Below are 23,015 nucleotides of genomic sequence, written 5' to 3'. Positions count from 1 at the left end.
CAGATGATTTGAGCAGCACTTCTAGTTTGATAAATAATGTACACTGCAAGTGAAAGACAGGCTATGTGGTTTCGAAAGCACTCAGTTTCTGAGAAATGCTAAATTGTGAATGAAACACCCTGAGACCTCGTTTCAGCCTTTCCCCAAAAAAGATTAGTATAAAAGACGAGTATGAATTATCTATTTATCCTCCCTTTAAAGTGAAAACACTCAATGAATGACTTAAAACACATAAACTGGATTAAAAGCAGCATTTTAACTTCTGAGGAAAAAACAATATTTTTAAATGACTTATTTGTTTTCTGTAGAAAGATCAAAGTGCAAGCGCAGGGATTTCAAAGAAGTGCTGGTCAGCTGTTGTAAAAAAAAGCCAAGCGTGAATTCAAAGCTATCAACTGACTGCTTGACCTTCCTTGCCTCCCCATGAACCGTGGCTTGTGAAGGAGGGGAATAAAATCAAAATGAAAATGAGCTTCCTCACCTTTAGGATGAGCAGCCGGGTTATTTGGAAGAAGCTCGGGCTAGAGCTGTTACTCGTCTGCACTGAAAGGAACTAAGTGTGTGGTTCAGGTGTTTGACTAAAATGATGAGGCATTTCAGGCATGTCCAACTGGCATTCCCAAGGTAAATCCAATATATGCGGGAGAGCTGTCTTGACATGAGATAAAAAGTTGTTGATAAAAAAATAATCCATAAAGAAACTCATTTTTAGCATCTGACGTAGTTTTCTCTCTGTGCTCCTGAATATTGACGATATATGTTGGATGGATCTACTTGGTATTCTGAATTCGGTACACTAGTCATGTGTGACAGATAAGCCCGTGCAATTCATCACCAACCCTGAAGCAGAAGGTGCACTCTGACTAGACATGGAAACACACAGTTTCACAGTGCGATTCCTAACACACATCTTTGCAAAATCCGAGGTTGTATGTGCACGTCCAAGTTTGACTAAGCAAAGAAAGAAAACATGGTGATATTTATGGACGTGAATTCATTTGCAAACATGGCCACTCACAATCTCCTTATATGGGCCAAGTTGGACTTCTGCATCCTTGAGTCTTATCGCAATTCCCTGAAAAAGCTTCAGAAATAAGTTCCCATGACTGAGTTGATACTCATACAAAGTCCTCTTACAACCGTTATGGAATAATTGCATCATCTTCATCATCTCCATTAAAAAGCTTTCTCTCTGGCTGATCTGAGACAGATTTGGTCTAGATTGCTCTTGATCAGCCCTGTCAGACCAAAAGTTCAACCTTTCCCCAGTTGCAAAGTATCAAAGGCTAAAATTCCCATGATGGGCGAAGGCCTGGGTGGTACTGAGGAGTTTAAGACAGAAAGACAGGCAGAAAACAAGCAGAAGAGATGGACAGGAAGAGAAAAAGAAACAGGCGTGCAGAGAGATGGAGCTCTCAGTGGCTCCGGTTCAAAGACAACTGCACCGGGGCTCTGTTTTAATGTTAATTCAACCAAACGGACAACAAGTGCTGCTCTGCTTCTCTACTAGGCAATTAATCTTGCGTGAGCCAAGCAAAGAGATTTCAGAGAGGGCTAAAATAAGTCTGCATAATTTTTCTGAGCCAATTACCGTGACAAGAAGAGGAGGGGTGAGGAGAGTGAAGGGGAGAGGGGGGAGAGAGGTGGTTGGACAGAAAGAGAACGAGGAAGGAGGTTAAGGAAAAAGGAGGCATTTGGGAACATAAATGAGGATACGAAACAAAAAATGAGAAAGTAGTAAGGAAAGATGCCACGACTTTGTTCTAAGGTCAAAAAAGTGCTTGAAAAGCAAAAAGAGGGCTATAAGCTGTCAACAAAAGCTCAGAGTACGACTATCCCAACTTGTCAAAATGAAAATATAAATCAGTGTGTCACAGAAATCACTAGTCCTCAACGTGCATGAAAAGAGGATGTGAAGTCTGATACTTTGAGAGCTAAGCTGTCAGTAATGCACTTACTTTGACAGATAACCGTTATTATAGAAGACACCATCATCAAATGATGCTGCGAACAGAGATATAAAGACACTGAAGGCAGCTTGTACAATGAGATGATTTCCCCTAAAAGTAGTTAAGCCAGGAACATTTTTTTAAACTCCCACGAGACTATAAAGAAACAGGATCGTTTCGAGGAACGTGAGAATAAATATATGTATAATTCAGAGCCAAACTGGTATCGATATTTGGTGCTTTTAAAATCTGACGCGTCCGCCAATTATTTTCCCCCGTTTGCTTTCAGACACAAAATATAAAAATGCATTTCCCATTATCCATTCGACATTATTTATGAGTCCTTACTAATTTAATATGACTGCTGTTAAAAGCCATGGATTACTTGTTTATGACACGCCCAGTTTTGTTCAGATCAAATGGTGTTGCCATCAAAGAAGCGCCCTCTGGTGGGCATGTTAGAAGACTTTTCCAATCACTCAACATATTAGTAACAGCCAATATCGGCCCTGCTGATATATCAGTCGAGCTCTAGTAGAAATTCCGTAGAATTGTGACATTTATGGTTTTCAAGGTTTTTAGCATTATTTTTCATCGTTTTTATCGTTAACTCAGTTTCCCTGGGCCTTTCCCTGTGTGTTAATAATAATAATAATAATGTATACTTTACTTTATTGATCCCTGTGGGGAAATTCCTCTCTGCATTCACTCAGTGAAGCAGTGGCCAGCCATTGGGCGCCCGGGTGTAGGGATGGTTCGTTTCTCAGGGGTACCTCAGGGTAGCCATTTAGTGGATTTGAACCCCCAACCTTCCAATCATGCTACCGGTACTGGTTTTATTTTGTTGTATTTATCTGCACCACCTTAAAGGCTGGTCTGTGAAAATATTGTCAGACATAATCAGGTCTGTGGCGCGAAAATGGTTGGGGACCGCTGCTCTAATACCAATAGGGATGTTTCACCCCCTTCAAATTAATCCTTAAAACTTTAAAAGGGTCTGTGTTTGTTCCTTTCTTTGGTGACCACATTTACCAGGACATTCACAAAGACCAACTCCGGACATTTGGAGCCTTTTATGAGTTGCCACATTGTGTTCTAACTCATTGTGACAGTGTGGGCAAAAACATCTCAGGAACAGCAACGGCAGCAGAAAAGTCCCCATGCCTGGGGTCGGACTGGTTTTTGAGTGGTTTGTGTGTCTGAAATAACACTGCACAATTACACAACTGGTTCTATGACAGGCGAGAGGGGGTCACAGCTTCAAATGTAGGGCGCAGCTGTGTGGATCCAGTATTGAATTGCAATTATTGTTGCTACATATCAGTGTAGTCACACTACAGTCACGCAGATAAAGGTTAAAGAGGTGTTAATGAAGATAATTACAGGCTCTGTATATTAAAATAATAAAGTCTGCATAAGGCACTGATAACATTCTCTTCTTTGAACTTTAGGTGTTGAAGTCGAAGTATTTCCAAAGAAGGCTTATGTGTGTATCTCTGTGCATGACCGTATGCCAAATATAATCCGGTCTATGTTCTGACACTGTGTCCACACACGTTTTTTTTGTTGTTTTTTATTTAAGTACATCAATGTGCTCATGTGTGTCTGCTCTCTCCCCTGCTGTTCTGTGAGAGATTGCGAGGGTTATTTCATAAAGGTCCATCTCCAGCCCTGCCTCAGACCGAATCATCCCGCCAGCAAATCTCATTTAGACCAAAGCCCCGGGGACATGACGGCCATTTCTGCTGCTAACTCTATACTGCAGCAGCCTGCAGCGACGCTGCTTTTGGAACAAAAATAAAGAAGCTGGAGGACGCTGACTTTGCCATTACACTATCTCACATAGAATGTAAGTTTTAGATCACACTGCAGAGTTAAAGCTAACTATCATCAGATTCTACTTTCGCTCTGGAGACACTTTGCACACATCTGCAGGCATTTTCACTGGACACTGTGGCCTTAATGAAAATCTGACATTTACATTGGCGGTGATTTCACCAGTGCTGTTTTCAGAAAGCTTCTTATGCGGTCTCAACATCTGGATGCATTTGATATGCACGAGGGTTTGCAAGGTCAGATTTTGCCATTCGAGGGCTCTGTGGCAACATCCACAAACCTTTCACACTCACCTGTGTGCAATCTCATAACAAACATGTTGCCTACTAACAGTTTAGATACCTGGCTATAATACTCGGAAACCGAGTAAATAACTATGCAGATGCTGACTGCATCAAACAACAAATATACCATTACTTTACAGAGATGAAATTCCCATGTGCCACATGTCTAACATGGTTAGTGCCAATATGCTGCATAAATTGATGAATGATGAGCTTTACTCTTATTAAATTGCTGAAGTTTCCATATGGTTCTGTGCTGCGGGAAGCAAGGAGGGTCACAAGCGTGCACCAGATAGTGAGTTTGAGCCTAATGCGAACCAACACCGCAGATCCGCATCTCACATTCACAAACGATTCTACTGCTGCTCGTCCTCCGAGAGCTCCAGGAGCCAAAGTCAGACTTATCAGCGTCTCTGTTATGGCAACCGAGCTGATTAAAAATGTGTTTCTGTGTGTGTGTGCGTGCCTGTGTTTGCATCGTCTTCATGGCTGTCTCTGTTATAGCAACCAAATGTTTGGGATGAGGTTAACAGTAGCTGAGACGGTAGAGTTCTTGCTCATCACATGGGTCCTGACTCAATTATTTTTTTTTTTAAAATGACTTTGGGGCCCAAGCATTGAACTTTCAATGACAGATGAATCAAACCTCTTAGTTTGGAACTTCAGAACTAAATATTTCCTGTAATATCTGACTTGTAAAAATGTCTTTTTGGAAATACATCTGGAAATCGTTTGCCTAAACCACAGTCCCTTGTGACTTTGGAAATAGTAACGTTTTCCTCTTTTTTTCTTGGATGCACAATCACTTTCCTACATGACTGTACCCTGGAGGTTTACCACAGTCTGCAGACATAGCAGCCATTTGGTTCATAGGTCCTAACAGTTGTGTGTGCAAGCACCATGGCTACAAATCATGTACGCGTTACATTTTTGCTGACTGTGTAGCAATTATTTTTGATTAGCTTTTGGAAGTTTTGGCTGAATCATGGTTGCTGCTTGCAAAAACCATCAAGTCTGCAGTTTTTAGTTTTGTTTAGTTTGTTTTGGTGTATGGTTTAAATTTTGCTTTTAAACTCACTAAGAACAAATTCTACCAGAATGGTAGAAAAATGTAAAACACATGTGATTCGAATCAATAGGTCCAAAATCTGCTTAATTAATGGCAAAGTGTGTTAAAGGCCAGAAATGACACGATACAAAAGGAGCCATTGTACCACAAACACATACTTTACATCCTTCCCACACTTTAGTCACTTCATATATCAGACGATAACAGGATGTCTTCCCATTTGGGTCAACTGCTGACCGGAGCGTTCAGAAGTGGTGTTTAGATCTGATAAAAACAGCCAGAAAGTAGCGCGGCTGGCCGCAAGTCAAGAATTTGCTTACTTAACACTCACGTAGAGTCCCTCAGATCAAAAAAAAAGAAAAAAGAAAGAAGAGCACGCACACACACATACACATATGCTTCTCCAGACTAGCTGGGGTGAACTTGGCACTTGTTGATTAGCCGTAATGGATTTAACATGCGCTGAGAGCAAAGAGGCACTGGCCTTTATCCCCACATGCCAGAGTTTGTGAATGAAGGAATAAACGAATGGCAGGATATCAGGGCACTCCATCACATCCGGCAGCCCCTCAACCTGCAGCTCCCGATAATGTGGCCATCTGTTTACACAGCCTATCAGGCAAAATGCTGCTCACGCCACTCTGAGAAAAGTCTTTTGTGGCAGATGTAAATATGTGAAGACACCAGGAGATCTGCTCAATTGCACTGGAGTCCACTTATCACGTACTGACGCAACAATTTTGCCTGAATTGTGTAGACTGCACAAAAAAACCCCGTTGATAAAACACATTTCTTCAGGTTTCATCATTCAGTGATCTCAGAAACACAGACCGTTTGATTTTTCTGCTCATGTTTATGACAAATTACTCTAATTACTCCAAAAGTCTTCAGAACAGATCATTATTAAGGTGGAATGGAATGGCCTGTATGACACTCGGGCGATTAAAGGTTAAGGATGTTCTAAAAGCTGAAATGGTCCACGGTTCAGAGGTCCAGTTGACTGAACTGGCAGAGGTGAAGCCTAGCAGATCTGCAAACGCCATTCAAAGGGGCAACGGTGCATAATTTAAGCCTTAAGTATCAATAGTGTGTTAATAATAATAATAAGGCTGCCATATCGCGCCATCGGCCCCTCTGGCCAACACCAGTAGGCAAGTAGGGTAAAGTGTCTTGCCCAGGGACACAACGACCAGGACAGAGAGCCCAGGGATCGAACCGGCGACCTTCCGGTTACAGATGCGATTCCCAACCCCCTGAGCCACGGTCGCCTAGCAGTCCAAAGCTATTATTTGTACCATCAAAACATGATTTTTAACTTGGTGACATTTTAAGACTCACCTTCACACTGGCTTCATTTTTATTTTTTTTTTTAAAAGTTGTCACTTCCTTCAGAAATTATGTTAGGATGACGTCAAAAACAGTAAGCTTTTTGATTAATCAGTGATTTTAGGTTTTAATGCTGTAGTTGTCACACATTTGGTTCTGTTTAGTCCAATATGTACATTCTTCCCCCCCAGCAGCTTAATATTATTGAAGTCCCCCTTGTGCCGCTACGACAGCTCTGACCTTGGGCTATCAACACAGGACCTATAAGAGTGCCCTGTAGTGTCCGGCACTGGGATGTTTTTATATGCTGCAGTTGCCAGGTTAGGTCTTTGTGGTTGAGGTTTCGTCCGGTGCTTGATCTGACTAGGATCTGGAGTGTTTGTGATTATATGTCTTGGCCTCACCACCATTTAAATTTTTCCAATCTAGGATGCAGTTTTGTACATTTCACCTGTCATTGCTTCTTTATTTGGCAAGACATACATTTAGAATTGGATTAGCAAAAATCTAATGAAAGAATTATGAAAAAAAAGATGAGATCAATTGGTTAAATTGTTATTATCGGCGATATTCTGGGAGCATAGGTGTAACATTAAGGCTCTATTTTTTTACCTGACAAATCTATGACCATGTCATCAGGACACAGTTGGGGGCAGAAGTACAAACAACAGGAACTGCTACTGAAAACCCTGACAACATGCAAACCATTATATGGCTCTTCTGGAGTAGCAGTGCTGTGTTTGGGTTGTCTTTAGTGTAACAATGGGAGGATGAAGTGCTGACAGGTGAGATGAAGTGCCGAGTCCATTTGAAAGAACTCCGACTCTTAGAGGTTAATGAGTTTGTTGTGAGAAGGTGGTTTTCCGTGCTTCACGCTGTTCTGGCATTGGAATTAGCTGCTTAAAGGAAGTCTATATTTTGAGTGAAGGTATGTACAGCACATGCAGGAAACTGTACAAATAATATAAATGTTCACTAAAACTTCTGTGCACACTTCACAGTTTATTATTTTATTGCTTTCTTAATTTTAACATAAGGGTAGCAAACCTCCCATAAATAGTATAGCATCATGTATGGTGACCAACACTGTGAGAATGGGAATGCTTTCAAAAGATTTCAATGACTAAACTAAAATGCGCTGCAAAATAAAATGGGACCCCAGATGCAAAACAACAAACAATCAAGGAACGTCCTCAATTCATTGCACGTCATTTTAAATGGAACATTCCAGCTACAATGGGAAGATCAAAGGCAATCTTTCACAGAATATTTCTATTCAAGTCGAGTCTGTGCCTGCAGATGAGAGAAAACAATTTATTTTCTCACTCTGATTTATTCCTGACGACCAGGAAGGAAGTGACTACACAAACAGTGTCGATCACATCACAACATCCTGTTTATTCCCCCCAACACTCACTTCCTGCCTGCTTTCTGCCACTTCCTGCAGTAGGAATTAAAAATTTATAGTTGCCCTTTGGTAGAAGAACAGAGGAAATGATGACTGTTGGTCGTTAAAGGTGGAGGTCGCAAGATCGGGGGAATATTTTGGAAATGGCAATTCGTGCTACGCGTTTCAAAAACGTGTCATGAGAGATTTGGATGAGGATATAACAGAAACCTTGCAGTTAATACTGCAAGATGAATGCCCTGTGTGTTATCGATCCTATGCTACATCCTCTACTGACCTCTGCCACAGAGCCAGAGAATTGTGGGCATTCAGTATTAGTGTAAGTAACACATAAAATCACCTATTTCCTGCCATCTCCCACAAACACTCTAAAAGAACCTTCTACAAGCATCCTAACAGTAACTACAGTCCCAGCAGGTACAGAAAACACCCGGGGGAGCGTGATGCAAGGCCTCACAGCTTTAAGAGACACAATTACTCCTGCTCTACCCCCTCTGCAAGCAGCACCAAGTCCATGACCTCTGCCTGGTTAATCCTAAACCCACACTGCCCCCTGCTGGTGCAATGAGAAAGTACTACAGGACAGACTGAGTCTTTGAGATCTTAGTGCAGTTACAGCCTATATAAGAACACAGAAATAACCACCTACTAAAACCTATACGAAAATTACTAAGAAAAATATGCAGGATGGATTCATTTAATCCCGCATATTCTGATATTTGTCACAATAAGTTGTTACATTACCTGATACTTAGAATATTCTGGATTAAATTCACAGGATTTACAGGAAGTACATTTAAGATTTTGGCTGGAAATCCCACATATACAAGTGATGAACTATTACAAAAGCCCTTGGGGCTCTTTTCAAAACTGTGTCAACTTTAGACATAATGCAGACACAACACACAGAAATAGTCCCACACCACTTCCTGACTGTGCAGCCCGTTCTCACAGACCACAGCTGGGCTGGCTGAGTCACCGTGGTGAGAACCCCTCTGGCAGAGTCTACGTACGAGTGAGGGAGTGAGTTAACATAGAAAAGTAAGACTCAAAGAAAAATGTCTAAGAAAGATTAAAAAAATAAGCCATGATAAAAAAACAATTTTTTTTAAAAATGCAGGCGTTTGCATATTTTGCTACAAGGAAATGTTTATACTCATTTAAATGAAAATATTTAAATGAGTTTGTTGCTTTCCTTTCCAGCAGCAAGCAGCACATTTTTAAGTGGCAATAATTTTGTTTAAAACGACCTGTAAAGTACAGAATTTTTCATGCTTGGTTTTATAGTACTCATGTTAATTTAAGCCAGGTGCATCGTGGTGGATCATGCACCAGTAAATATCTCTGCAGAGATTCCTGAAAGCGGTGAGAAACTTCACTGGAAAAACGAGCTGACCTGCCCCCACACGTTGCAAGAAAATCTGCACTCTGCATGTATGACCTCCACTGGTCACTGAAACAACCCTCAGCACCAGACCCTGACCAACAAAATCAAAGAGCCCCCACAGGGTCAGACGATCACAGCATCACTGTCTATGTTCGTCTCTGTGGTCTCCCACTGTTGCTTCTGTGGCCCAGAGGCTGTCGTTAGCAGTTATTTTGGTAGAATGGCCGGTCCTGAAACAGCGACAACAAGAAGCTCACAGTCCTTTTTAAAGAGCTTGAGGAGCTCCATGTTTAATCCTTCAAAAGAACCTGCTATGCTCATTGACACCTGCATATTTTTTATTCTTGGACTGAGCAGCTTTGCATGAATCACAGCGCAAAATACTCCGTATTTATCTGACACCAGGCTCTGATCCAGACCATCAGTTTATCCACTGTGTAAAAAAAAAAAAAAGAAAAAAAAAAAAGAGAGAAGCTTTCTCTTTTTTTTGCTCCTCTCTTTTTAAAGCCATCACCCCTTTTAAGCCCATTCACCCTTTAAGATCACGGTCTTATTTACTGCTGCTCATAACCAGAACATCTGAAATGTATGCCCAAGAGGACCACATCTGGAACATCTGCTTTCACTGATATACCGAGCAGAGAGTAGAAAACATAACCTGTCTGAGTGTTTAGAGTAGTCTGAAGCCTGAGCTTTGGGCTCACAGGGACGACTTGTACATAAGCCGACATAAGCTCATGAAATGTGGAAAAGCACAAGATCCCACTTTTAAAAAGGAGACTAACAAAGTTACAGAGTGAACAGTATTAAAACTGTGTGAGAGCCAAAGCAAACATCTCTGCAGCAACAACCAGAAGTCACCACGTCTATATTTTTGCTGTTCCAACTCAACTTTAAAGAAAACTTTTCTATTTGCACACAGCTATGCAAAAGTACTGAAAGATGCACTGACACAACAACACCACTAGATGGCAGGACAGGCCTAATCTTACTCTTCCTCAATCATGATAGTTGAAGATTTTTATATGAGGACTATATTACCGCACAAAACCTAAGTATAACACGGAGCCAGTACTTCAATACTTCACAATATCTTGATTAAAACACTATTGTGGTGGGGAAGCAAAAAACCCACACAAAAAAGGAAATCAAGCATTGAGGCAGGGGAGAAAAAGCAGAGAGAGATGGATGGCGAAGAGAGTGGATGGAGGAGCAGAGATAAAGGAGACAAGGAGGGGAGGCGGGGGCGAGGGGAGTCATAATCTCATTACCGCCAACACAGAGACACAAAAACATCTGTTGTGAGACGCTGTAATCCAAACACTGCTGTTGACTCCTTACGCGTAGTCTTTGTTTCCTCCTGACAGTTTTCTATCACAAATTAAGATTAAAAACCTCAAGGCCAATGCAAATTCCTGCGAAAGCAGGTTTTAGTCAAACGTGTGGTTCACGGATTAACAAAAGTCTTTTCTCTTTGGCAGCTGCTGCCTTTTGTTCAAATCTTTTGAGTTAACGGAGTAATTTATGTTTTTTTTTTCTTTTTTGCTATAAAAGCATATTCTTATTCAACTATTCTAAACAAAAATCCATATAGTCTGACTTGTCTTACAGGGGGTCATGTGAACTACATTGCCATCAATTTAACACAAAGTGAGAAAAATCAGAAATACATTGAACAGCAGCAGTCATGCAAAGAATGTTTGAATATTGGGATTTCTGGGTGAACATCCACACCCCAGAATCATGTCGGTGCCCTGCTAAAACACCTCAGCTCATCACTCTTATTTTAGTTTCATCAGTGTTTAGTTGCCATCCTGAAAGCTCCCTGTGCCAAGTTTAAATGAGCTTGCACTGCTGGTAGGCAGCACTGAACTAAAACTGGTACGGGACGCTGAATTAAAGCTGTTCTAAAATGAGATGATACAATTAAGTGAATGCACGAGGTATTTATGCCGGATGTGAACCGATGTGTTCAATATAAATAGAGGTGAAGTACCATTTTTAGCTTCAAAAACAGTGTATATGGTTACAACAGCCAGCGTAAGCTATGTTTCCTCAGTTTAGAGTTTTCAATCCAATTTCACTTTATCACCATGACGACAGAGAGTGGCGTAATAGTTTATTACAATGTCAGTCAGTCTACTTTTTAAAGCGACTGAATTTTTTCCTACGCTCTTCAGCGTGACATGGATTTATTTCTCCATGTCCATGTACGGTGTTGTCGAGCTCAGGCCGTGTTGTCGGTTCTCTGGTCTCTGACCGTATCAGACACAGAACGAGGCAGGGAAGCGAAGACTCACCACACTGTTACCACAGAAGGAGATGACAGCCAGCGACGCTTAACTCACTGCTAACCTGCAATTATGCTGAAGGACCCGCAATACAAATGATGAACGCATAAGACACAATGCACAGAGTGCAAATGCACTTAACATGCAGGAAGTCTACGCACATATGCATGCACACACAAACACACTTGAGTAATCATTACTCTGAATTCGTGTGGGTGACAGTTACTCAAGGTGAAGTGCTGAGACTGCTTAAGTGTGGGTGAGTAATCGTTCCACACAGCACTGTGAATAATAGACGGCTTATTAGGGGCATAGGAGGTATAGAAGAATCTTATTTAAACTGTTTTTCTGTCCAATCTTACAAATTTATGATGAAGCAATCTGCAATCTGATGTTAATTATAGAAGAAATTGAGACCATGGTTTTCACACATAACCAATTATTGCAGCTCGTAGGCAGTGTAACCTTTTTTTAATGATATAATGAGTCCATAACAGCAACAATAGGTCAGCTAAGTTCACTGTGACACATAAATCCTATTTATTTTAATCATGTTCGTAATATAAACATGCACAGTAAGAACGGATGACTTGTAAAGAAAAAAAAGACAAGTGATTTTATTTACTTGCTCATATACTGACACTCTGCATGCACACATTTGACTCCATTCAGCAAAAATATATGTTTAAAATGTTGATTTTCACTTCATTATTTAGAGGTAATTCCTTCCATCCATCCGTCCTGTTCCGCTTATCCTTGTCGGGGTCGTTGGGGGGGCTGGAGCCAATCCCAGCTGTCATAGGGCGAGAGGCAGGGTACAATCTGGACAGGTTGCCAGTCTGTCGCCCTGATTTAGAGGTAATAGGCTATTAAATGTGTGGCATCAATGCCAGCATACTGCAACTAATTAAAGCAGGAAGACCTATGAAGAAGTCACAAATTCATCGCAACATCAAACAGTCTAACGCTGATTTTCATCTGGGAAGCACAAAGACAGAACTGTATACCAACCAAGACAGTATACCTATGATTTGTACACGATACAGACTAGTTCAGACAGTATGAAGAAAAGGCCTACATTTCACTGATACAGGCTTAAAGATTGCATGCACTTCCTAAAGAATTCAATTATGGTCAAGAAAACCTAAATTCATAAATTTGTGGCACAAAAATAACGCCATAGTATTCATATGTCGGGTGAGTAAGCCACTGTCTGCAGAGCACAAGAGGTGGGCTGTTTGAAACATGACCAGGCACAGCAGCGGAAACACACCTCCGAAGTTTAAACAGCTCTAACATTTGCAACATTTCTTCTGTTTAAACAAGTACGTCTGCTACGGCTATTAAACGCGCTCCAAACAACGAGCTTAAACGGTTTACAAAGAGGGAGAGAGTAAGTGCTTGTTAAGACAAACATGCTAAACTCCGCACTGATGGCAAGCCAAGTGGATGTCATCAATCCAGCAAGTACGCGTAAATTCATTTCATAAAAGCTTCGTGTTGCTTCACACGGCACGACAAGGCGAGGTTTGGCACGACTGTTTTGACAAGACTCCAAAATAGGTAATTTGATCGATGTTACGTAGTACGCTGTTCTAAACAGATTTTTCAGGTTTATTTTTAGTATGTTATTTGCAATTGGTGTTTGTTCTGGGAAAGATATTGCAGAATGAGCAATAATGCATTTCTTGCATTTCTCATGGGTTCTAATGGGGGCCTTTCTTAAAATGACTGGTCCCAGTAACAAAGGCGCTTGTCGACTCAGAAATCGATAGAAAACCAACAACACACCCGGCAGAACATTATGTTATTTACACGGGTGCACATAAGTGGTCCGCATGTGCGCATTCACTGTCAAAATAAAAGACGCGCACCAGATAAGAAGTTGCAACGCGCGTTTGCGTCCATATAAAAAGCACTGTTTTTGTCCGCTAGAGTGGGATTTTCACGGCACATTCCGCACCACATCTCTGTGCGTTCATCATTTGTTTGAAGCCAGCTCACCTCCTGCAACCACTTTTCCAAGAATACGCGCTTCTTTTGTGGTTCGGACTCCTTCTGATAGTTCTTTGGAGGTAGAGGAACACCAATGTAATTGCTTAAAGGAGCTTCTTCGACATCTTTAAGAGTTCTAAACAAATGTCTGTCCTCCTCCTGAAAATCTTATGTATGCAAACACGCGTTGCAACTTCATATCTTGTGCGCGTTTTTGTTTTGTTTTTTTGACAGCGAATGCGCACCTGCGGACCACTTATGTGCAGCCCCGGTTATTTAGCTCATCATATTGCAGCCACAGAAATTCTTTTGTCCATGAAACCATAAAGCTGCACTTTCTTTTTGCCTTATAGTCTGATTTGTCATAACTTTTCCGTTTTGTGGTAAGCTTTTCTTTGGCTGTCACTTCTTCACCCTGACCTGTCTTATTTGGCTCAGCAGAACTAAAATATATATCCTGCTGCTTTTACACACACACACACATAAGCTCAGCGATTCTCTGCGCGATCAACCTCTCATATGTTTAAGCTTGCTGCGGGAGATTTCACTTGTCATGTTTGCATAGTAAGCTAACGATTGATAAGACGATGTCAGAGGAATTGGTGCACAAATTATCATCACTCACAGATCAGTGCTGTCGCTCTCTATACACAGTTCGCACGATTGCAAAGTGAAAGCAAAAAACAAGCGCAAATTCAAACGCGATTTCAATATGTCACATATTGACAGTGGCTCACCGATGCCAATGACATAATTACCCAGCTACATTTCTGAAAGAATGCAAAAGCATTGACATATATTTTTCCTTCCTACAATAGCCCGACGGGCAGGGCAGAGATAGATTTTGGTAGCCCGACTGGAAAAATTGCTAGCCCCGGGACGTCGGGCTAGCGATATTGCGAGCCCTGATATTGTAAGGTAAAGACCCCGCAATAATGCAATCACAGAACTCCGCATATAATGCATGCAGTTATGTACTGGACCTTTAGTGGCATTATTTGCACATCAGACTTCAGTAAGGAGCAGGCAGGTTAAAGAGCAACTAACGTGCGTATGACTGCGCCAGACACTGGCGCCTCTGTCGGGTGACGTCGAGTTGAGTTCAGAGCTGTTGTGCATGTGTTACAATGGCTCAATATACAGTCTGTATTATACTAAATGTATATGTTTGTATGTACTGGCCAGTATAAAATCATTTGTAATTATTCTGAATATTAATTCTGACATCTGCCAGCAAAAAACGGTCATTCAAAGTCTACTTTTTGTGTGTCTACTCACCTCAACACAAATGCGAAAAAAAACATTTTGACACTTACACGCAACTGAAAATAGTTAAGATACTATATTAACTTTTTGAAAAAGGCAGTCACTTCCATATATTCATGCATAGCATTTCTAGAGTTGATTGCTCTTTCTGTGTCCACCCCCTCGACTCATGCAGGAAGACTTGCTCAGAAAAATTCTGTGTCACCCATCTGATTCTGGTATAAAGTTGTCATCTTGTTCTCATTAGGAGGCTAGAAAGAGGGAAGAGAGAAAGGGAGGAGGAAGAGAAGGAGGAGGGCTAGCCTGGAATAAATGAGGTCACCACTAACACTCCCTGAGGAGGATCACTGAGGCCTGGAGGAGGGGCCCGGTCGGCCGTAGTTTGGTAAAAGTGAGATGTGTTTTAGCAGTCCAAAACAAGACAACCTCTCTGTTTGTTGGGGAAATATTTATATTATATAGTCATATCGTATTCTGCATCCTGCACTTTTAGTTTTCCACGAGTTCTTAGAGGGCTTTCTCTAGAACTAGAAGTGAACAGAAAGTACACAGAAGCTTATGCATTTTCTGTTTACAGCAGCAGCTCCAGGAGTTTGAAAAACAGGATAAAAGTCATAAACAGCAAACACGCAGCTGTATAAGTAGAAGTACACAGTTCCTTCTACAACCAGAGCTTTTTTCAGTGCTGCTGCTGACTGGCATGAAACTGACAATTGTTGAATTATTAAAGAAAACTCTCACTTGCAACCAACAGAATTTATTTCAGTATGTAAGATGCTATTTTTGTTACTTTTTAACCACCACATAGATGAGAGGTCATCTGATACATATATCTCAACCAACTGTTGTTGGAACAGCTCCACACAGGCAGTGGTCCAAACCAAAATCCGCCTCGCAGCAGCACTATCCATGGTATCCATCTCCCTATATGGTTTTTAAAAAACAACTTTCTTTTTCATGCTCAGGTGGCTCAGATCGGCAGTATCTGTCTAAGGTTCGATTCAGAATCTGGACAAAAATCCTCCCCAAACAACAAGGCAATGAGAGTATAATGTGAGAAATACATAATCAGTTTTACTGAAAATATTTCACTACACCCTTCAATTCCCAAGCGCTCCTCTCTCTTTCCAATATGACCCGTTTCCTATCTGAGGAAAAAAAAATCTCCATACTCAGCATCAGTCAGCATCTGCCTTTAAGAGGCCTCAGAGGGGATCAGTTTCACAGCACTTCCCCATCCTAGTGCATGCACTTAGAAAAATCAATACCAACCACAGACACAACAAATACAAAGACTTTAGATCAATACGTGTAAACGCTTCTTTTTGATTTAAATAGGTGGCAGCCTTGTTTTCAAGCTATATTTATTATCATATCTTCCACCAATGGGATCATTTCTTAAATATTTAGTTCTTGCACAAGCTATTAAATATATTTTTAATAGTGTCAACATTAAAATCTTAAATTATGCACAAAAAAAAGCTTCAAAGAAAGTAACACTAAGTAATTTAGTAGCAAGCCCTGCAAAGGCATGAATGACAGTCAGCACACTTGCTCACAAGGATCATATTGCTCCGATTCCACACATGCACACACACATGCACGCGCAACGCCAACTGTGAGTGGTAGCCTGCTCGTCTGTTGATATTCTGTGACAAGATAAACAGAAGACTGATGGAGTGGTTTTAAGAAACTTCTCTGGGTTTATTTAACCCAGCGGCCCCTCCTGTCTGTGTCTATTCGTCTCCTACACGGGAAGACGCTTCTATATTCAGCTCAGACTAAGATATCGCCTGGATCAAAATCAAAAACATGCATAAGGCAAACTCAAGCCAGAACTAGTATACAAGGAACATCACTCGGTCTTTCTGTTCAGTGTATCGTATTAATCAAAACATAACAAAACGTACAAAAACACTCAAACTTTTCCACATCCAAGTTAAACACCGATGCAATGAAGACGCTGTGTAAATTTAACATGTTTGAAGAAGGCACAGATGTCTGCACACGTACACCCCGACACACGGAGCTAAATATTCAGTGCGCCTGTCACAGAGCCAGACACCATGCTGACCGGGGCCAGACGTGTCAGCGATGGAGTGAAGGCAAGCGCAGCTGTGCGGCACACCCTGACACCACACACGCTCAGAGGAATGTGGTGCTGGCACAGCCCAGGTGCCGTCACTTAGGGTTGTGACATCGCTGCAGGAGTTTGTGTAGGGACAAGTCTGTCATCAAGACTCCCGGGGTACGTCGGTGGGTGCGCGTCAGAAGAGAGCAAAGAGAACTGGATGACAGAAGGTAGCAAAGATATCCGAGTGTTCGCATATGAAGGTCCAGTGTCCAGGGGCAGGATGGGAAGCTTTAATCTAGCATATTTTCGTTGGGCTCCTGGAAAAAAAAACAAAAAAACAATGCAAGCACGAGGGGAAGATATAAGGTGGGTAAGAGTGTACGTGTGTGTTGCAGTGCAGAAGAGTGTGTGCATGTCTTAGGTAACTATTAATGTACTGCCCCTGGACTTTAGACAACACAATAAAGATTGGTGAGGATGATCAAAGTATTTTTACGTTGCAGGCCAAACCTTAGCACGTACACTGTGTCTGCAGGTGACTACTGTACAGCTGTACTTATCTATCGTAAAGTAGCAGAAAAATTTCCACCTTTATGTAATCCAATCAAAGCAAGACGCTTCATGATCTCCATTAGTAACAATGTACAGTGTTGGGTCGCCCGAGTGAAAAAGAAGTCGTACATTTTTTAATATATATATATTTTTTTAAGACTCCATTATTATTCCAGTTTTGCTTCACCTATCATGCTTTCACCACACATTAACTACCACACCTCCATATGGCTAATAAACATGAACATGAAGGGGAGAAAGGGAAGAGGGAGCCACAGCACAAGACTAGAAAGAGAGAGCAAGAGAGAGATTTGGTTTCTATTTAATAATTAGCTCATTCACTTGCAATTAATATTGTTCCTTGACTGAGTAATTTAAATACATTAAGCACATATAGTACAGTAATGCTGTACTGAGAACAGGGAGGCTGCAGACAGTATAATTAATACTGCCCTCTGGCTGCCCTCTGCCACCCCTGGAGGTCATCGGCAGATCCTCCTGTCTCAGTAAAACCTGGGCCATCACAGCACTCCGTCCAGCACCTGTTTGACCCGCTGCCCTCTGGTAGGCACCTCAGGTCGATCAGGTCCCGCACCACCAGTCTCACTAACAGCTCCTTGCCCTGGGCCTAACCCTAACCCCACCCCAGCCCACTCACTCACTGCACCACTCTGAGCCATGATCCGAGTAACCCACCTCGCTCGGGTCACTCACACATGGACTCTAGTCAGGCTTTTTTTTTGCACTACTTCCAAGCACTTTGCAACTTGTTCTCTAATTTGTGCCCTTCTCTTATTTTTCTATGTATCCCTCTTGATTATATACATTTCCCCTGCTTGCTACTTATTCTTTTTGTCTACTGTTTATATTTTATTCTGGCACTGTTGGTGTGGATCACCCACAATTTCATTGCACATGTACAATGACAATTAAGGGTTATTCTGTTCTATTCCAGTGAATGTCCCAAGTAATACCATTTAAACCATCCAGCCAATCAAACAGGTATCTTCTATGACTACAAGCAATGACTACTAACTGAATTATGAACTATAAAGAGAGTCAGCAGCCAAAGTAGATTCTTAGTTATTGATGTTGTTACAGTTCATAGAAAATATGGTATGAAGGGGGGGAAAGGAAGGAAGTCTGATGAAAGAAGGAAAAGATGGCATCTGAAAAAAAATATTCCCTCTGTGTGAGTTCAAACTGCCACTTTTTTCTGGCAACGATGATACTGACTGTACTGTGTTAAATACACACTTTATACTTAAAGGTGCTTCCACAGATACAGACACAAACACTCGGTAAAGTATTAAACTGTGTTGTATATACTTGTATTCCCCAGATGAGCACTACACGCAGCCCATTTCATTCCAGTGTAAGCTAATAAAAGTGTCCTTGTGTGATGGGCCAGACATTCCTTCCAGTCTTTAAAAAGCTCCTGTGCAATGGCAGAGATGAGTCACAGCTGCCAGGAGACCACCAGTCATGTTCAGTGGGACACACGGAGTCACTCACACTCATGCATGTTTTATGTCCCTACGTTTCCCCTCTTTTCTCGCGCTAAGTGTACATGAATGTGGATCAGTGTAAAAAGCACATCAGACTCTTCCTGTTAGAGTGTTAAATCTACACAAATCCACAGTTTTCAAAAAACTAAAAACAATGGGAGAACATTTAAAACTATTGATGACAAATTTAAATTTAAAAGTAAAAATATTAAGGTTCACTGACATCGCTGGTACTTGAAAGAATGTTTAGAAAGCTGGTTGTGGTGCTGTTTCACATCCTTATAAGGGATATTTCTTTTGGTATGAGCGCCACTTGATAAAGCCACATTATAAACATAAGCAATTTATATTAAAAAAAAATTGTAGCATCTGTATTAGCTGTGTAACATTATCACTTTGTCATCATCATAAATAATTACACAAAAGGAAGAGCATCTCTTCAAGCGCTCACTGGGCTAATATAGAAAGGATAACATCTCGTTACAATGTCTTGTTCTGCTGTTTAATGTTCTACTACTAGGGCTGCCACAAACGATTATTTTGATAGTCGACTAGTCACCGATTATTTTTGCGATTAGTCGACTAATCAGATCATCATCCACTGGACGTAAAACTACAGCTTATATAACTATCATTAGCTTACAGCTTTAAGCTTTTAAGGTGCTAACTAAAAATAAAGACAAGATGATAGTTTATTCAATTTTAATGAAATTTGCAGATTGTTTCGGTAAAGTTTAATAAACTCCTTGCTATCTAAAATATAACAGGACACCAGGGTATATTCTCCAGCATCTCACACTTCTGATAATCAGCTGTCTGCTTGACGTTTATTCAGCTGTGTAAAAACTATAACTTTAATCTCAGCCAAACCGATTTACCCAGGAACAAATAAAATACTAAAAAAAAAAAAAAAAAAAAAAAAAAAAAGCCAAACAACAACATTTTTAATTTATCTAAGTGACTCATATATATTTAACCTGAGTCGCGAAAGACGGCGGTGGGTTTGAAAACAATTTGCCGGGAGTCCGGTGTTCTCACGGCGCTAGTGACCTAGCCCCCGGCTAGCTATCGAGCTAGTGGGTAACAGACGTCTCCGAAAACGTCGGAGCGCTTTTGAAAATATGTGGTGTCCTGATAAACTGAGCCGATATTTGAGGTTTACACAGCTACATTCTCGCCTGAAAATATGTTAAACGTTTATTTTGTGACCCAGAAAGAATAATAAGAGTAATATTAAAACTAACTAGCTACCGCCATTGTTGGAAACTAAGCTGGGCCGCGCTATGAATTCTGGGACACAGCTACTTCTTCTTCGGGGTTTAACGGCAGCTGGAATCCTTGTACATGCAGTGCTGCCATCTTCTGTTTCAGTCCGTTATTACACTCTTAAATCCTGCTATTATTCCTGCGTCTTTTGCGATCTTACAAAGCTTCAAACGACGCGTCGACTATTAAATCAGTCGTCGACGATTTTGATAGTCGACGTAATCGTGACTAGTCGACAAATCGTGGCAGCCCTATCTGCTACACTACATTAAACGGGTGCTTCTGCTCTTATGGCTGATGCCTGTGTACGTTCAAACTTTGTAGAAAAGCAAAACATCCACCCGCAAAGGATTTTGTGTCATAGCGGTGAGAGTGATGCAGATGTGTGTCAGCGAGGCTGACAGGTTGTCATGTATGAAATGTACGCACACTCTTCTGCGTGAAACGCCTGCAGGGACCAATGAGAGCCGAGCATAAAAGACCGAGGGATGTGAAAAGATGAGCATGATGACAGCTCGTTGTAAGGGTGCACACATAAACACATGAACTCACAAACGTGCAGATAAACACTGAGGGATGAGGGCTTATAAACAAAGGTTGAAAGGGTTGCGTGAGAGAGTGTGCGCCACAGAAAGCACAAAGACTCCTTTGAGCCACTGACTGTAGAGCAGATGGGAGAAGTTAAGTAGATCCTGTGCACCTGAAATCTCAATTCTTACTTTAACTTTAGCTGGAGTTTTCGTGTTTGGGTCGCCAAAGTTCTACCAAATGTTACGACTTCTAAAACTGTTAGCACCTTTGGAAAAATCAGCTCTTCATCTTTGAAAATACAATCAGTAGTTTTTATCTATGTGCAGAAGTCTGTTTCCAGTGGAATACCTCACAGAGACTCTCGATATATTTTCAGATTAGTGGCCAAATGAACCGCTTAGAAATAATACCTGGCATTGATTGGCTGAAAACAAATGAGTGCAGCGAATAGAAGTGGGAGATCCAAATATCGATAGCGTCGATACCAATCCTGGTATTGGTACTGGATCAATACTGGCTCAAAAGGATTGATACTTTCTATCCTTTAAGTTTAGTATGTAGGCCACTGAATTGTGCAATTATTATCATTTTTTAAAATGAAAATGTACTTAAAATTTTCACTATAAAAATGTTGAGTTGAGTGTCGCATCTATTTTTTTATAGCCTAGAGCACATTTAAACGACAGAAGTCGACCCAAAGTGCTTCACAGACGGGCAGATTTACATTCCAGGTCTCCAAAAAACTATATAAGAAGTAGAAGGGGTTTTGTTGCATTAATTATTGTAGAAAGTCAAAATCACAGGGATTTAGTAGCCGTTAAAATGTGTTCAGAATTTGCAAGTCGACGATCAAACTCATAAATCATGACACACTCTCCCAAAATTGTCGCACACCACCAGTGGCTGAGACGCTGCTCATGAATAACAGCAGTAAAAAAATGTTTCAGTTATCTATACAAATATCTTTTTTTCTGGACCAACTTTTTTGTCCTTCATTGTTCTTTTTTTGGGATTTTTAACCATAACACCCCCACCAACCACCATGACCTGAATCAGAATGGCAACACAGTCAGGGAGGTTGGAGTTTATGTGCACGCACAAATGATGAGTGCCTAGTTTGATAGCTGTAGACTTTGGGAAGAAAACAACTGAATATTTACATTCCTGACCTCAGAAAGTCGTGGTTCAGGAGCTCTAAAGTAAAGCACACTGCTCGATCTGTTTAACTTAGATTTACCAAGAGATAGGCGAGGCCATGTAAATATATGGGGAGCGTTCAACTGATTAAAGAAATGGTTAACGACGGCATTAATGAAAATCCAGAAACCGATAAGAGGCGCTTTGGTGCACAACAAAATCTCTTATCTGTCTGGTCAGTGAGTACTTCCTGTGCTTTGGAAAACAGAAAAAAAAAGAAAATTTTAAAGACTTCATGTCTACTCACCCTGTCTTTGTCATCAGCCACATCGCAAAGCACATCATCCAGGTCGAGGATTCCCCCATCACCATGCTCCAACCGGTGAACCTGCAGCCAGTAGCTGGCATCCTGCAGAACAAGGAGGCAACAAGATGAAAATCAACAGTCGTTTTAAAATGACCCGACACATGAAAAAGTGTGGCAGCAATTGTAAGAAGATGCATATATTCCAAATGGCCTTCAAGACCCATTTTATTCATTTTATATTTTAAATGCAAAGAAATGAGTACATACAACCTTAAAGCATAAACATCATGAGAACTGATAAAGGGTTTCAGTAGAAAAGTAGACATGACTGAAAATCCCTCGAAATCTCTTTGGAGCTTACACGAGTCCACCAGCGGACACTCCAAACATTTTGACATGCCGCTCATCACATCATTGTTGGCTCTTTAAAGCAAGACTATCACAGTCATCGAGACCTGCGAGGAATGCCACCCACCATTACTATATAATCAAGCTCAATTACGTGTCAAAGTTTCTGACATGAAAAGCACACGCAGAGGTCACGCTTGATTGAAATAAGTGGGAATAAAGGCAAGGGTGCATGAAGGGTTAAGAAAAGAGAGGGGAAAGAAAAAGACACTGTACAATTATAGAAAAATGTAGCTTTACAATAACAATAAGGCAGGGATAAAAGGTAGAGTATTACCGCCATCACGCAGTTCTAAATAGGAAATCCAACTCCCAGATGATTGTAAAGCCCCCTCCCTGGGTCTTGACACGCAAAAACATGTGCACATGTAACATGTAAGTCGAGTGCACATGCATGGAAGTGCCCAGTGTCCTGGCATCA

At 41.1% G+C, this 23,015-nt stretch overlaps 1 protein-coding gene across 9 annotated transcripts in view; it reads right to left on the bottom strand.

Annotated features, from left to right (window-relative positions):
* pard3ab (par-3 family cell polarity regulator alpha, b) overlaps window positions 1–23,015 on the bottom strand; it is a 243,793-nt gene that overhangs the window by 185,499 nt on the left and 35,279 nt on the right. For all 9 annotated transcript variants that reach the window (XR_014889531.1, XM_085254762.1, XM_085254765.1 and 6 more), the window contains exon 2: window positions 22,187–22,288. Coding sequence is in view for 8 of the 9 variants with exons in the window: in XM_085254762.1 (XP_085110888.1) it covers window positions 22,187–22,288 (102 nt within the window). In the remaining variant the exon portion in view is untranslated. The remainder of the gene's footprint in view (window positions 1–22,186; window positions 22,289–23,015) is intronic.

Source organism: Mchenga conophoros, linkage group LG18 (assembly GCF_057382185.1).
Source record: "Mchenga conophoros isolate Kocher_MC1m ecotype Shallow Benthic linkage group LG18, M_conophoros_male_GT1.1, whole genome shotgun sequence".
NCBI lineage: Eukaryota > Metazoa > Chordata > Actinopteri > Cichliformes > Cichlidae > Mchenga > Mchenga conophoros.
This window is presented reverse-complemented; position numbering and strand designations above follow the sequence as displayed.